This window comes from Somniosus microcephalus, chromosome 11, assembly GCF_052327205.1.
Source record: "Somniosus microcephalus isolate GS21.2 chromosome 11, FLI_Smic_1.0, whole genome shotgun sequence".
NCBI classification, from domain to species: domain Eukaryota; kingdom Metazoa; phylum Chordata; class Chondrichthyes; order Squaliformes; family Somniosidae; genus Somniosus; species Somniosus microcephalus.
The window spans coordinates 40,322,665-40,338,345 of record NC_140997.1 but is presented as its reverse complement, the minus strand read 5'-3'; the positions used below and the strand labels follow the sequence as shown (position 1 = coordinate 40,338,345).

The window sequence follows — 15,681 nt, the reverse complement described above, 5'->3', positions numbered from 1 at the left end:
AATGCCAATGAGTATAGTTCAACCTGCTCAACCTTTCTTCATAAGAAAACCCCTTCATCTCAGGAATTAACCTAGTGAACCTTCTCTGAACTGCCTCCAATACAAGTATATCCCTCCTTAAATAAGGAGACCAAAACTGCACGCAGTATTCCAGGTGTGATCTCACCAGCGCCCTGTACAGTTGTAGCAAGACTTCCCTACTTTTATACTCCATCCCCCTTGCAATAAAGGCCAAAACTCCATTTGCCTTCCTAATTACTTGCTGTACCTGCATGCTAACCTTTTGTGTTTCATGTACGAGGATCCCCAGATCCCCCTATACCGCAGCATTTTGTAGTCTCTCAACCCTCAGTTGAACATTCTCACTGTCTTGGCACCAGAGAGCGCGGGAACTGAACCCCAATCAGTTCCTCAGGAACAAAATGAAGACAAATAGGAAGCACAGAACAATCCACATGTATACTGGTAGTCAGAGGCTGAGCTTCAAGCTCTAGGTTCAATCGGACCTCCTACTGCAAGTATAAACCAGATTTAACTGATCTAATTAATCAAAATCCATGCAAAAGGAAAAGGGCTCTAGCACTTTAACTACTATAAAGACACCATCGTTATTGAGAAGTACTGTATATGACCATAACTATTTGCCAAACACCAGTCATCACACATTTCACATCACTACTCACAAAAGCAGTTGTTCGCTCCTTGTGAATGACAATAATATTTCTTTAAGAAAAGCTGCTGTACCCAACTCTCTAGGACAATATAACTACTATACTGCCAACAAATTACACAACCCAAGTAAAAACGACTTGTATTTATATAGCGCCTTTCACAACCAGACACTTTATAGTCAGTCAATGAAGTACTTTTGAAGTGGAGTCACTGTTGTAATGTGGGAAACGCACAATTTGCGCACAGCAAGCTCCCACAAACAGCAATGTGAAAATGACCAGACAATCTGTTTTTGTTATGTTGGCTGAGAGAGAAATATTGGCCAGTACACCGGGGAGAACTCCCCATCTCTTCCTCGAAATAGTGCCATGGGATCTTTTACGTCCACCCGAGAGCACAGATGGGGCCTTGGTTTAACGTCTCATCCGAAAGACGGCACCTCCGACAGTGCAGCACTCCCTCAGCACTGCACTGGAGTGTCAGCCTAGCTTTATGTGCGCAAGTCCCTGGAGTGGGACTTGAACCCACAACCTTCTGACTCAGAGGCAAGTGTGCTACCAACAGAGCCACAGCTAAACATCTGACACAGGAAAACATCTGCCTGAAATATTGTTCACAGGAAGTTACAATTCAAAACAAACAGCATAATGATATCATTCCACAATCTACATTAATTTAGTTCCCATCTAAATTTTTAAAAAGATTCTTAACAGAATACATGAGGAGGAGCCATAGGAAACTATCTGTATCCTATTTACCCCACTGACTATAGTTTACTCATGAATCATCAGGTTAGCTCACCTCACATGCAAATCATATCCCATAGCTCAACTTTAAAACAGCTAAGCTACTGCACTGATCAGTTAAGGCCAAGGTTTGGTAGAGCAAAAACCTTTTGTTTGAATAATTACTTGATAATTGAAAATCATGGAAGGTAAACCTCTACCAAACATAACCCAAAAGGCTCTAGCAGTGTAATCAATACTGTACTTTCAATTTCACACTCCAAAACAAAGAGCCAAAATGACTTCAGCTAAGTGGTCTGGGACGTCTACCTCACAATATACTTGTGCATTACTAACACACTGGAGTGCTCCTCCTTAGGTTAGTTTAGTACCATAGACAATTGATTTTATTTTGCAAAGTAACAAAATAAGTTTTTATAGGTGCTAATTGTTTCAAAGAAAAATTTCACAACCTCAGTAAATTGTGCAAAAGCACTTCAAAACAAAATTCATATTACACATTAAATCCATTAAAGAAAAGCACTATTTGTTCGAATCTAAAATTTAATTTACAGAAAACAAATTATATTCAGTCAATTCTTTACTGAAAATAGCAAAAGCAATTTAAAAACCCTGAAACTTCTTTCTTCATGCACTTTCATTCTGATACAACTCATCACTGTTGAATTTACTGGGACTAACAATGGGGGCACACGTTGGCCAGGTTCTCGACGGTCCAGAATATTTGACTGGGTTTAGACGAGTCACCCACTAAACAGCAGAGGGTTCACAGTGCAAGTTCAGACAAGCAGTTTTTGAGGCATCCACAACCACATCACTGAAGAACTCTTCAATCTATAATTATATACTGACTAATTAGGTCAAATTGTTTACACAAGAATCAGTTATAAAAGTAGCTGAATTAAACCAGTAACATTTTATCCATCAGAATAGTCATTAATGTGGGGAAGTGGAGAGAGTCTGGTAAATATACAGTATGTTATAGAATGAGTACCCAAATCAATAAATGCTGCCAATTCAGCTTTAAAAATGACTTACAAACCCTGCAGTTGACAGGGAGATATGGTACTCTTATGCACTTAAATTGTGCATTCCCAAGTGATTGAATGCAGGCTTGTCATTTCAAATCTCCACTTTGTCAGAGAAAGCACCAAGTGGAAGTCAGGCACTTCCACAAAAGGAGAGAGAGAAGGAAAAAAACCCTGGAGGGCAAGTCACACCCAGCTTGCTCTTGTATTCCTTCTAGCAAGTAGTTGCACAGTGGGCGCTGCAAGTATCCTCAGGCCGATTACTCCTCCATCCTGGCATCCAGATAATGGCACATGATACAGCACGATGAAGTTTTCACATATAATTTCCCACCTCAATTTTAGAACAAAAAATTGAGTAAATACATTGAACAGAAGAAATGCAATAAAATAATTCAAACATTTTTTGATGTGATTCCAAATAAAGGTTTTAAGAAAAAACTTTAATGTCCTTCCTTTAAATGTTAGTAACTTTAACAGATTTGTGAAGAGATTACCGAAATTAGACAAGACTCCTATGCACTGGAACTGCAATAAAATTAGATGTTATGAGAATCAGCCATTTTCATTTTACAGTTTGAGTTAAGTTAATGCAAGTGGATCATGCAATCATTAATTAACACCAAATGTCAGCTAAGATTCTACACAGACACAAGCTGTTCAAGGGATTTTCATTCAGTCCCCCACCACTTACACTGCCCACGCTGATCACAGGCAGCCGCCTATATCGGGCAAACAGCACTAACTGGTTACTATTTCCACAGAAGTCAATTACAAAAGGCGCCGCCTTGTAACACATTATAACAGCACCGGCTATTTCGGGCAGCAGCGGATCACACTTGCCGTATTACATACATGCGCATCCCACATAACTCAATCATTGTTACATTGAGAGATTCTACTGCAGTTGAATAATGTTGTCAAGAAAGTTATTTCTAATTGTGAGCAGCAGATGCTTCCGGAAGCATTGGGTTTCTCTACTGGCCACAGCTGTCCAATTAGATTTAGCGCCATAAATCCTTTGCTCATTTCCAAGCGGACAATTTCACTTAAAGTGACAGCCGTTTCCAAATCTAGATTAGTCCATAAGTCTTTTTTTTTTAAATTTGTTTATGGGATGTGGGTGTCGGTGGCAAGGCCAGCATTTATTGCCCATCCCTAGTTGCCCTTGAGAAGGTGGTGGTGAGCCGCCTTCTTGAACCGCTGCAGTCCATGTGGTGATGGTACTCCCACAGTGCTGTTAGGTAGGAAGTTCCAGGATTCTGACCCAGTGACGATGAAGGATCGGCGATATACTTCTAAGTCAGGATGGTGTGTGACTTGGAGGGGAACTTGGAGGTGGTGGTGTTCCCATGCGCCTGCTGCCCTTGTCCTTCTAGATGGAAGAGGTCACGGTGCTGCCGAAGGAGCCTTGCTGAGTTGCTGCAGTGCATCTTGTAGATGGTACACACTGCAGCCACGGTACGCCAGTGATGGAGGGAGTCAATGTTTAAGGTGGTGGATTGGGTGCCAATCAAGCGCTGCTTTGTCCTGGATGGTGTCGAGCTTCTTGAGTGTTGTTGGAGCTGCACTCATCCAGGCAAGTGGAGAGTATTCCATCACATTCCTTACTTGTGCCTTGTAGATGGGGAGTCAAGAGGTGAGACACTCGCCTCTGACCTGCTCTTGTTGCCACAGTATTTATGTGGCTGGTCCAGTTAAGTTTCTGGTCAACTGTGACCCCCAGGATGTTGATGGTGATGGTAATGTCGTTGAATGTCAAGGGGCAGTGGTTAGACGCTCGCTTGTTGAAGGTAGTCATTGCCTGGCACTTGTGTGGCGTGAATGTTACCTGCCACTTATCAGCCCAAGCCCTACCCGTATTCATTTCTTGAAATTGAGCCAGCAGAATGATCCAAGAATACAAAGTCTGTTATAAAAGTTTTGGTCTCTCACTCAAATACTCACACACAAGAATGCTAGGTGCAGTTTTCCTGTCCTATTCTTATAGCGGGCAAATCACATTAACACCAACACGCCCGCTATAAGTGGTGGGGAGTGTATATGAATGTCAGGATTATGAAATAACAAATTTAAGAGGCTGTCTAGTCAACCCCAAGAAAAAAAAATTCCATACCATCTATCTTTTTTACCTGGGAAGGGACTATGATCCAGCCACAGAAACTTCCATTAGGGGTTTTGATGCCAAGCCATGGTTAGCCTGCCAGTAGCGATGATTGAACGGCACATTGAAGAGACTCCCAACACAACCTGGCAAAGCTCAATTTTGAGAATGCAGACGCTCATTCACCCACTTACAGACAATCTAAACAAGACCGTAGTGTGGAATCACTTGACTATATATACTGTAATATACAGTATTGTGTTAGCACACTGTAGCTTCGTTTCAGCAACGGGATTTAAATCCAGCCCGGTTGATGGGATAAAGCCCATCTTTGTTTCTTTTTCTAATTACAAGTCCAATGTGAAATTAGTTTCAGAAATCTCAACCCAGTTCCTAACAAGTGAGTCCTGACCAAAAACTGACACACTGCACAAATTAGCATGAAATTGGCAGTCTCACTGTTGTGGCCTGAAGCTGTGCGTGAACTGGACAGAGGGACTCTTTTGAGGTTATATATAAGGCAAATTATTGGGATACTGTATGAAGAGTTTATTTCTGTAAAGCCCACATTATAAATTGCCCATTATAAAGTGCTGGATGTTGGCAAAAAGTTAGAAATGGTCCAGTCCATCAGTACAAACATGCTTCACTTTAATACAAGCACATATTTATCAAATAAAAATTATTTATATAGCAATTTAGTGCTGTGGCCTGATGCCAACTAGAATCTGGATTAAGGGTGCCCAAAGATTTCAATCAGGGCTCTTACATCAGTCAGAACATCAGGCAAATTGTGCAGCTCCTGGTTTCAGCATTATAGCATTGGCAGAAACTTTCAGCAGGAAAATGGAGTGTTTTGCAGGTCATGAGGTACCTGGCGAGGAAAATAAATTTAAAAAAGGAAAATATATAAAACAAAGAAGGAAAGGATATGGAAGAAAAAACTCGCATATTGTGCCTCATTACATCCTCAGGCTGTCTAAAAATGCTTCACATATTAATTACTTCTACAGTCGTCAGTGTTGCTACATAGGCAAATGCAAAGCTAACGTGTGCTATTCGATCCCACAAACAGTAAATGAAAGGGAATACTAATTTTTTTTGTGACTAATTCTTGATCAAAAAAAAAAACATTTTTCATTACAAATTGTTGCCATGGCTTCAGCATGGGTCTCTGGTTTAAATTTACCTTTGAGCTATTGCATGGGAATGGTAGCGTAGTGGTAATGTCACTGGACTAGTAAGGCCTGGACTAATGATCCCGAGACGCGAGTTCAAATCCCACCATGGCAGCTGGGGAATTTAAATTCAGTTAATTAAATAAATCTGGAATTAAAAACTAGTATCAGTAATGTGGTTGACTCTTAACTGCCCTCTGAAATGGCCTAGCAAGTCACTCAGTTGTAACTAACCACAACGAACACCACACGGAATGCAGCGGTTCAAGAAGGCGGCTCACCACCACCACCTTCTCAAGGGCAACTAGGGATAGGCAATAAATGCTGGCCTTGCCAGCGACGCGAATAAAAAAAAAGTGGCATCCTGCTGCTCCAGAGATCCAGCTGCATTTGTATTAACCGACTCAGCAAAATATGTGTGCTTGTGATGAGTAACCTCAACCCTAATTTTGGTTGACGTTTTTTTTTTGAAGTTTCCCTTCCCTAATGCCTGTATAGTTTTATCCAGTTTCCCAGGCAGCACACTGCAGTGTGACAGATAAGCTAGGCTCATCACTGTCTATTCTGCTTATATCCAAGTAACAGGTCAGCAAGATCATTGTAACGAAAATGCATTACGGTTTCTTGCCAATTTTCTCTCCCATTCCTTCTGAAAGCAGTGATATTTGCAGTTCCACAGGCATTGGGAAGCCTGCTAATATTTCACCAGTTTCTCAATCAAAAATGTCTTAACTGGAATGCCTGGTTATAAAACATCTGCTCCTTTCAATCAGATGCTTCGAGCACTGCCAATGTATTGCAATATATCGGGTTTGAAAAGTTCTCTCATTACTTCACCAGTGTTGACCTTACAGAATTCAATTAATCCATCAAAGTATGCATCTGTCTCGATGACTAAGCAAGTTCTTCTCTTGCATAACCCCCGGTCAGATTTTATTTTCAGAGATAAACTTTACACGTGCAAGAGCCATTCCATATGAAGCAATGCTCACACTACATCTAAGCTCTCAACAGAGGCTTTTTGCAACTAAAATATTTGACATTATGCACTTACCTCGGTTAGCTTCTTGGTAGACTTGAACTTTACCCGCCTCTACGCCAAGTCGCCTAAAATTGAAGATGAGGAATAGCCCTCAAAAAAATCGTTCCTCAAAAACCATATTGCTGACTTTTATACAAAATTAGGGCATAGACACAAGAAACGTCTGCAATAGGATAACTGAAGATATTGAGACAAAAAATAAAACAAACAAAAGTTTGGGGTAGGGGCAGGAATACTAAAATCTTCCAAACAAATCTGCATCAAAACACTGAACTGATTGCTGTAAAGTCAATAGCGGTTATAGAATTACAAGCCATTATAGAAGCAATCACATTTTTCACTATAACATTGGCCAAATTAAAGAAGACATTTCATCAGTAGCTCAGTGGGTAAGTTGCCCAGCATAATGAACCACTTGATCCCAGGTTTGATTGTTGGTCTGTAGTAGAATGCCTGATCTTAGTGGTGGTAGCATGGGTGGGCACTACAAATAGGCTTGGTGTTCCAAGACTTGGGGAAAAGGAGGCAAAGGATGGAAAAAAAAAAAAAATTGACGGGTTGCCACTCCTGATCATTAGCCGCTGACTTCCTTTGCTGGAAACTGTGCGTTGTGCACAGTGGGTAAAGGGCATGTCTGTCTTAAGATATAATGGCACACTATGGTTGAATAGTCTGCTGACACTCACCATCTATGCTCACGTTTGAAAAACAGCCACTTGGCTGAGGTAATGGAGAGTTTCCGGCACTTGTGGAATCACACCTCAATAGGCGTTACCATGTTCAGTACAGGAGGAAAGAAAGCAGGAAGTGGGGTGAGCCTGAGGTAAAGGTGCATTTCTATAATACTTCCAACGCAATAAAGTTACTGATTAAAAAAGACGAACCATATTAAAAAAAGACTGCAAGAGGGTGCTGGAGAAAGATGAGAAACCTTGCTTTGGGTTCAGTTAGGCCCACAACTGCACTATCTGAATCATTACGGCAAAAATCAACAGTGAAAATCCACTATACAGCAAGCTTATTCGAGACCTGTTTGACTGGGCAAGGTTTTAAGATTCATTCTATAAACAGAAGCCACTGATTCATAGCTAACATAACAGTCTGGTCACCAGAAAAGGATTTTAATGAGCTGCACAAACCTGGGGGTTAATATCACTGATGCCCCTCTCAAAAGACAAAAATAAAGAAACTGGACTATGCACATTCCAGATCTTAAGAAAAACTGGCAAAAACAGAATTTGAAAAAAAAATGCTAAACAATCTCCAAAATTGCTGTGTAATTTGCTTCAAGCACTTTAGCAGTGAGAACTTGGTGACGTACATATACTGTGTCATGCAAATCAAGGAGATGGCAGCAGCTGGATAAAAATCTTTTGAGAACCCACTTCAAAACTAAAGGTACATTCAAAATCAAAAAATAGTCTGGGGTTATCTTTTGGCCCAGGACCATGTTAAAAACCTCTACGAAAGGAAAATTTTATTTACTATTGTATTTAATATGAGGGGAGTGGATGGCGGTAAAAGCCCCATATCAATACAAACAGAATGTAAATGACATTATAAGCTATGGTGACATTTTGACACCGTATTCATCAACTGCAAAGTTACTTTTAGCGGTATTACTCAGCATAGTGAAAAGACCCAAAACCCTCCTGGCAAAACAATCATTTAAAAAAAAATTTTACTTGAGTTTCAACTGTTAGGCTCAACCCTTTATGATCATTTATGTAGGCCCCAGCCCTCGCTGCTCTAAATATTTTCTCCCCTTCTTTCCTGAAAACGCTGTCTCGTGTCGTTTGTGGCTGCACAGTCACCGACCGCCCTCTAGTATCTCAGCCAAACAGTAGCTTATATAATCATGGGAGGGGAGGAGTTAGCCAACCAACATCCCCCATGGAGCGTGGTAGCAGACTCTTCCCAAGTGTGGGGACCATTACACATGTATCCTCACATGACATCTACACAAGCTCACTTTCCAGCCAGGCTCACTGGATAGTGAACAGGGCCAGAAATTCTGCCTACTTTATTAACTCTGCCAAGATCAAGGACATGGAGGCCAATTATAACACTCTTGCTGCTGGAGGTCAACTGACACAGCAGAAATCTGATCTTTACGATTCTGTACCACATTTGTCCACCGAGTTATCAGGGTTGGCAACAGTGCTACAGAGAAAAGTAGTGGGCAAATGTTAAAATCTACGCAAAGAGCTCCTGTAAATTACTCTCAACAATCTACTAAAACAAAGAAAAGATAGCATTACACAAAACTGAAACACTGGGGTAGTATGAAAAAGTAACCAAAAAAAACAAGCTCCTTCTCTCCCTTAAATACCTGAATATTAAATGAAAAACTAGTACTTCTGCCCTATTGCTATGCAAGATCTACCAACTGTAAAGGTTTGACTTTAATAAGGAATCGAAGGGTAAAACACCAACCTTGCAACACCTCAAAAAGGCACATAAAAAAACATATTGAAATAATTTAGTTAATTGTTCTTTTAGCAGAATACATGAAAATCCACACTCAAGTTTGGATCTTCAATCTATTTACTGTAAAACCTGGTGCCCAAGTTCCACCTAAGTGTTTTTTTTTTTTACATGAAACATTACAGGGCAATTTAAGTTTACAGAATTTTTTACTAAAGATCCATAAAAATACTGAAAATTTACATAATAAATTTTACAGTATTTTAAAAAATCTATGCCAATAGTTTAAACACATTCTATGATTATAGGAGGTAATTATAGTTAAATGCAGTTTTAGTACTTCTTTCAAAACAAGGAATGTAATTCGAAGTGTTGTACAGACGATCAATGGTTTCAGAAAACTATTTTTAATCCAGGAACAAACTGTATTAAACCAGCACTGCCCCAAGGTGACACCACGCATATGAATAATTTACACATGTGACTGTGTGTGGGTGTGAGGGTGGGGCCCTCTGTGCCAAAACAAAAACAAAAAAAATTGTACCACTTTGATATTTATGGAAGCAAAACCCAACTTTGGCAAACACAGGTGATGTCAGCCCATGTCACTATGCTTTAAGAAGTAGGAAAAAGTCAAATTTAAAGTGTACTACTTCCTGCTGATTGTATGTTTGCACATACAAATGGATTTCTCCCCCCAAAAATCTACAGATTAAAAATTCTGCAAAAAAATAATTATGAGGGAAAGTAGCTTGAAATTCTTGTCCCTCAATCTTGGGTAATAAATAATATGTTGCAATGGTTTAAAAATGTGTATATTTACTTACTCTGTAATCTTCCTGGCTAATTCTGCATAGGCTGCACTCGAGTTGGCAGAGAACAACGCCAGGCCACCTTTGGTTATGTTCATGGTTGATGGGTCCCGAAAACCTCCTCGCAGAATATTTTTTTACCCACTCAACGTCAAATCACCTGCAATATCACCAAAGAGGAAAACAAACTGGTTTTATATATTACTGCAAAGTAGGCACCATTTTAAAATAAAACTACTGCAGGTTTCGATAGCATTAACTGTACCTGCGAGATGTTCGTTAAAAAAAATGCAGTCTTTGCAAATATAAAACAAATTAAATCCTTTTTAACGCAAAAAATATATATAAAATGCAGTTTTTAAAAGAAAGTTTTTAATCATACGAGCTGCATATTCACTCTCCCAGTTCAGCAGCGTGCTTTAAATATACTTGCAAAGCCACATTGGCTCTGCTTCACTGTCTGCAGTTCCTGTCACATGTGACCTGCTGTCGAGAGCCCCTTCACTACAGAATTAGATTAGCGCCCATTTTCGGCCCCCCCAAATATTGGTCGAGGCCCAAAGGCCATAAAACGTCTACAATCCTTACCCCGCGGGGGGGAAAAAATAGAGCCACCTGGCAGGACACTCACTGCCCACGGGAGCCTCGAGCTTTACTGATGATCAATAAAATTCGCGCCCACACTACACACGCGCAGTCTTTTTACCCCCTCCCTCCCCGGCGCAGCCCACAGTGAGAGATGGTCAATATGACCGTAACGCGGGTAGGGGGAAGAGACAGTGTCCGAGGCCGCTCCTCACCTGTCCCGCCGACTCTCTTCCCCCCGCCGCTGTCACCAGCTGCCGCGAGCCTGGTCCCGCGCGCTCCCGAACCACTCGGCTCAGGGCGGGCGGACGCGCGCACACAAAGGAACAACAAGAGCAACGACAAGGGTGCGCCGGCGGGCGCGCTCTCGCTCTCTCACACTTTCTCTCTCGCGCGCGCCGCCCGGGCCGGCGTTGCTAAGCAGTGACGCTCCGAAAGGAAGAGCGTGACCCCAGGGCGCTCCAGGCGGGCGCTGGTAGCGCGAGGCGGGGTTAAACTGGTCAAGTGAGCTTTGCCACTTTTCGATCCTGCAGGGTTAGTTTGCAAAGGGTTTGGCTGAAGATTGTGTGTGTGTGTGGTGTTTTTTGGTGGCAGTATTTCTTTTGCAAATAGATACAGATACTGATTTTTAATGGCAATGCAATCAGAATGATCTCTTCAGTCGTGTTTTCCCTGCTATCAATAAGTCGGTCCCGTGATTTTGTAAATGGGCGAAATTCATGCAGTCAGCAAAAGGCAATGTTTCCTTAAATACGATTGCTGAGTACAAGATGCGTACGTATGAAGAAGCTCATCATAATTTATCCATCCAGAACAACCCTACAACAACTTGCATTTATGTAGCGCCTTTAGCAGAGAAAAAAGTCGCAAGGTGCTTCACAGAGGAGTCATCAAAAAAATGGATGCCAAGCCAAAGGAGGAGATGCTTCACTCTCTAGTTGCTACATCTAATTGGCTTGGATTTTGCTGGTTAGCGGCGAACGAACGGCACTAGCCTTTCATTACACTTACACCTGCCCACAGACTCTGAAGAATGCTTACTGAGTGAGGCATGCAGAGTCTGAATCAGGAAGTGTAAGTGCCACAGAGGTTGTTTGGCAGTAATTAAGACTTACCACACCGTTAAAATTTAACTTACACTTGAATGAATAAGGCCTTTTTCTGGTGTGTTTAGTGGGTATCACGTAAATGCCGCAACTTCACACCCTTGTATTTAAATGCTGAGTCTCGGCGACATATCGTTATAGCGCAGCTTCTGGAGGAGCAGGGCATCTCAGACAGCAACTTCCTGATTTCCGCGATTAACTGCGCGTGGGTGGACGTTGGAAGTTGCTGTCCGATTTACACCTTAATATTGCTGTTATTTCTACCGCAATATCCGGGCCTATGTTTTTTAAATGATTCCAAGGTTTACACCTGTACCGCTCTGCCCGGAAATCCATTCTGAGCCTTCATCACCATCTGTGTGTGAAGGACATCCTGATGTCAGTACTACAGCTGTCTTTTGCGAGTTTCAATCTGTCGTACTCCTACAGTTTAAAGTATTCTTCTGGATTAACCTTTTCCATGCCATTTGCTATCATAAAACTACCTCTCAGATGCGTCCTTTCTAGGCTGAAACCCAAGTTTCTCCAATCTTTCCTCATAACTGGAAAGCCTTGATACTAGAGATCAGCCTTGTGGTTCTACTCTGCACTGCTCCGAGTGCTTGAATGTGATCAGAACTGGGTCAAGACCAATACTCAGGATGTGGTCTGACCAGAGCACTGTACCATTTGATGTATCCATTAATGCTATTGTACTTCTTATCATAGAACCATAGAATGATACAGCACAGAAGGAGGCCATTCGGCCCATCGTGCCTGTACCAGCTCTTTGAAAGAGCTATCCAATTAATCCCACTCCTCTGCTCTTTCTGCATAGCCCTGTAAATTTTTTCCCTTCAAGTATTTATCTAATTCTCTTTTGAATGTTACTATCTTAAGTGCTTCCACCACCCTTTCAGGCTGTATATTCCAGATCACAACAACTCACAGTGTAAAAAAAATGTTTCCTCATGTCGGCTCTGGTTCTTTTGCCAATCACCTTATATCTGTGTCCTCTGGTTACTGACCCTTCTGCCACTGGAAACAGTTTCTCTTTATTTTCTCTATCAAAACTATTCATGATTTTTAACATCTCTATCAAATCTCTGCTCCAAGGAGAACAACCCTAGCTTTTCCACTCCACATAACTGAAGTCCCTCCTCCCTGGTACCATTCCAGTAAATCTCTTCTGAACCCTCTCCAAGGTATTGACATCCTTCCTAAAGTGTTCTTCCTAGAATTGAACACAATACTCCTGCTGAGGCCTAATCAGTGTTTTATAAAGCTTTTGCATAACTTCCTTCCTTTCGTACTCTATTCTCATTATTCATATATCTACTAACATAATGTTGTAGAGGTGTCAGTGCAATCTGATGGACTTTTCTTGTTACCAGATGCTTTGCAAGGTTGATTTGTGTAAAAGCACCAATTCTGTTTCAATGAAGATGCAGCTTGATAATATTGCACAGCATGTATTGCTCCAACAACACTCAAGAAGCTCGACACCATCCAAGACAAAGCAACCTGCTTGATTGGCACCCCAGCCACCGCCTTCATTCCCTCCACCACCGGCGCACTGTGGCTACAGTGTGTACCATCTACAAGATGCACTGCAGCAACTCGCCAAGGCTTCTTCGGCAGCACCTCCCAAACCCGCGACCTCTTCCACCTAGAAGGACAAGGGCAGCAGGCGCATGGGAACACCCCCACCTCCAAGTTCCCCTCCAAGTCACACACCATCCTGACTTGGAAGCATATCGCCATTCCTTCATCGTCGCTGGTTCAAAATCCTGGAACTCCCTCCCTAACAGCACTGTGGGTGTACCTTCACCACACAGACTGCAGCTGTTCAAGAAGGCAGCTCACCACCATCTTCTCAAGGGCAACTAGGGATGGACAATAAATGCTGGCCTTGCCAGTGATGCCCATATCCCATGAACGAATATTTTAAAAAGTGCATTCTTTTACTCATTCTAATATGGTGCTGCAATTGATTTCCGGGGCACTTAACGGTGAAGCTTTTAAAGCAGGGTGAGGTTCCTATAATCAATTATAATTTAGCTAGCTGAAGGCTTGACAACAGGAAGTAGAAGCTGAAGATAAATGAAAAAGCTGTGGCTCGGTGGTCATGGCTGGTGAAATTCAGCAGATGTATTTTCTCCGTATCCTGCTCCTCATACTATTTGTAATTAACACTTAGAACTGTCCATATTGGGAAAGCCTAGGTGTGAGATCTTGACTTATGAGCCAACCACATACCCGAGGCACTAAAAATAAAAATGTTGCTAAAAGTACCAAGCTGCCAAGGTGGCTGCAGGGAAGAGCTTGGTCCTATTTTAATCCACATTTGCTGTCATAATACCGATGATATGGCTGCGCCGAATCACCAATTTTCTTTAATTATCATTGGAGTTGCATATCTTAGTGACTACAGGAAGAAGTATTTTCAGCTAATTGCCTCTTGGAAGTAACCTGGACATTGATTGTAGTATAAAAACAGCTAATGTAAAGTTCACGCACAGAAAAAACAAACAAAACAAATTCTGATGGCCTTCTGTACCACCAGTCACACAATAACTTCGACCATTTCAAAATCACACTGATCACAAGGTAAGTAGAGATCAGTGAGTCATTTGTCCATCTTAGCTCATCCATCCATCTAAAAACAAACTTGTCATCATTTTATCTAACTTGATCTCAAATGAATTTTTAAAAATTCATAGGATGTGGACGTCGCCGGCAAGGCCAGCATTTATTGTCCACCCCGAATTACCCTCGAGAAGGTGGTGGTGAGCCGCCTTCCTAAATACAACTGCATGGTTTGCTGGGCCATTTCAGAGGGCATTCAAGAGTCAACCACATTGCTGTGGGTCTGGAGTCACATATAGGCCAGGCCGGGTAAGGACGGCAGATTTCCTTCCCTAAAGGACATTAGTGAACCAGATGGGTTTTTACGACAATCCGGTAGTTTCATGGTCACCATTACTAATAATTATAAACATAATCTAAGGTTTTCACCTCCACCACCCTATCCCAAAGACTGTTTCAAGTGTTGATCGTCGAATCATACAGCGCAGAAGGAGGCCATTCGGCCCATCGTGCCTGTGCCGGCTCTTTGAGTTAACCAATTCGGCTCACTTCCCTGCTCTTTCCCCATAGCCCTTCAAATTTTCTCTTGATCACTCCTAGTGAAGAAATTCTGCCAAACATCTGTTCTACATTGTTCTTTCACCAGGCTTAGCCTATTCCTTTATTATACTGTCTTGAAATACTTTGATCTAGTGTTGCTGATTTACCAATTAATATCTTGTTTACATCTCTAAAGGGAAGAAGGGGAAGAAATTAGACTGGTAATTATGGCTGCATGAGTTTGATATCAGTTGTAGGGAAATTGTTGGAATGCATTGTACAAGATTTGATTTATGATCATTTGGCAAGTTCAGCAGTTATTAGGGATTCCTAGCATAGCTTCTGGAGCTGTAGGTCCTGCCACAGTAATTGAGGAAGTGATCAGTATGCTGGTGATGTCACATACTGGTATCCGTACCTAGGCACATACTAGAGATAATGTGAATACATAGAAACATAGAAGATAGGAGCAGGAGTAGGCCATTCAGCCCCTCGAGCCTGCTCCGCCATTCAATGCGATCATGGCTGATCATCCAATTTCAGTACCCGGTCCCTGCTTTCTCCCCATACCCCTTGATCCCTTTAGCCTTAAGAAATATATCCAACTCCTTGAATATATTTAATGTATTGGCCTCTACTGCCTTCTGTGGTAGAGAATTCCACAGCTTCATCACTCTCTGGGTGAAGAAATTCCTCCTCATTTCTGTCCTAAATGGCCTACCCCTTATCCTTATACTGTGACCCCTGGTTCTGGACTCCCCGACCATCAGGAACATCCTTCCTGCATCTAGTCTGTCCAGCCCTGTCAGAATTTTATAAGTTTCAATGAGATCCCCTCTCATTCTTCTAAACTCCAGCGAGTACAAGCCCAAT

The 15,681-nt window shown here is 41.8% G+C and overlaps 1 protein-coding gene across 11 annotated transcripts in view; it reads right to left on the bottom strand.

The window, feature by feature from the left end:
- The window catches only part of prpsap2 (phosphoribosyl pyrophosphate synthetase-associated protein 2), a 40,758-nt gene extending 29,787 nt beyond the window's left edge, over positions 1-10,971 (bottom strand). For 4 of the 11 annotated variants that reach the window (XM_086000526.1, XM_086000533.1, XM_086000527.1 and 1 more), the window contains exons 1-3: positions 10,810-10,967; positions 10,025-10,169; positions 6,783-6,835 (exon numbers count right to left, since the gene is read on the bottom strand). In XM_086000526.1, the coding sequence (XP_085856652.1) occupies positions 6,783-6,835; positions 10,025-10,107 (136 nt within the window). In that variant the 5' untranslated portion in view covers positions 10,108-10,169; positions 10,810-10,967. Of the gene's footprint in view, positions 1-6,782; positions 6,836-10,024; positions 10,170-10,274; positions 10,558-10,597; positions 10,696-10,809 lie in introns of those variants that run through there. The other 7 variants (XM_086000529.1, XM_086000530.1, XM_086000531.1 and 4 more) reach the window with 6 other exon arrangements.
- Between the last annotated feature and the right edge of the window lie 4,710 nt (positions 10,972-15,681).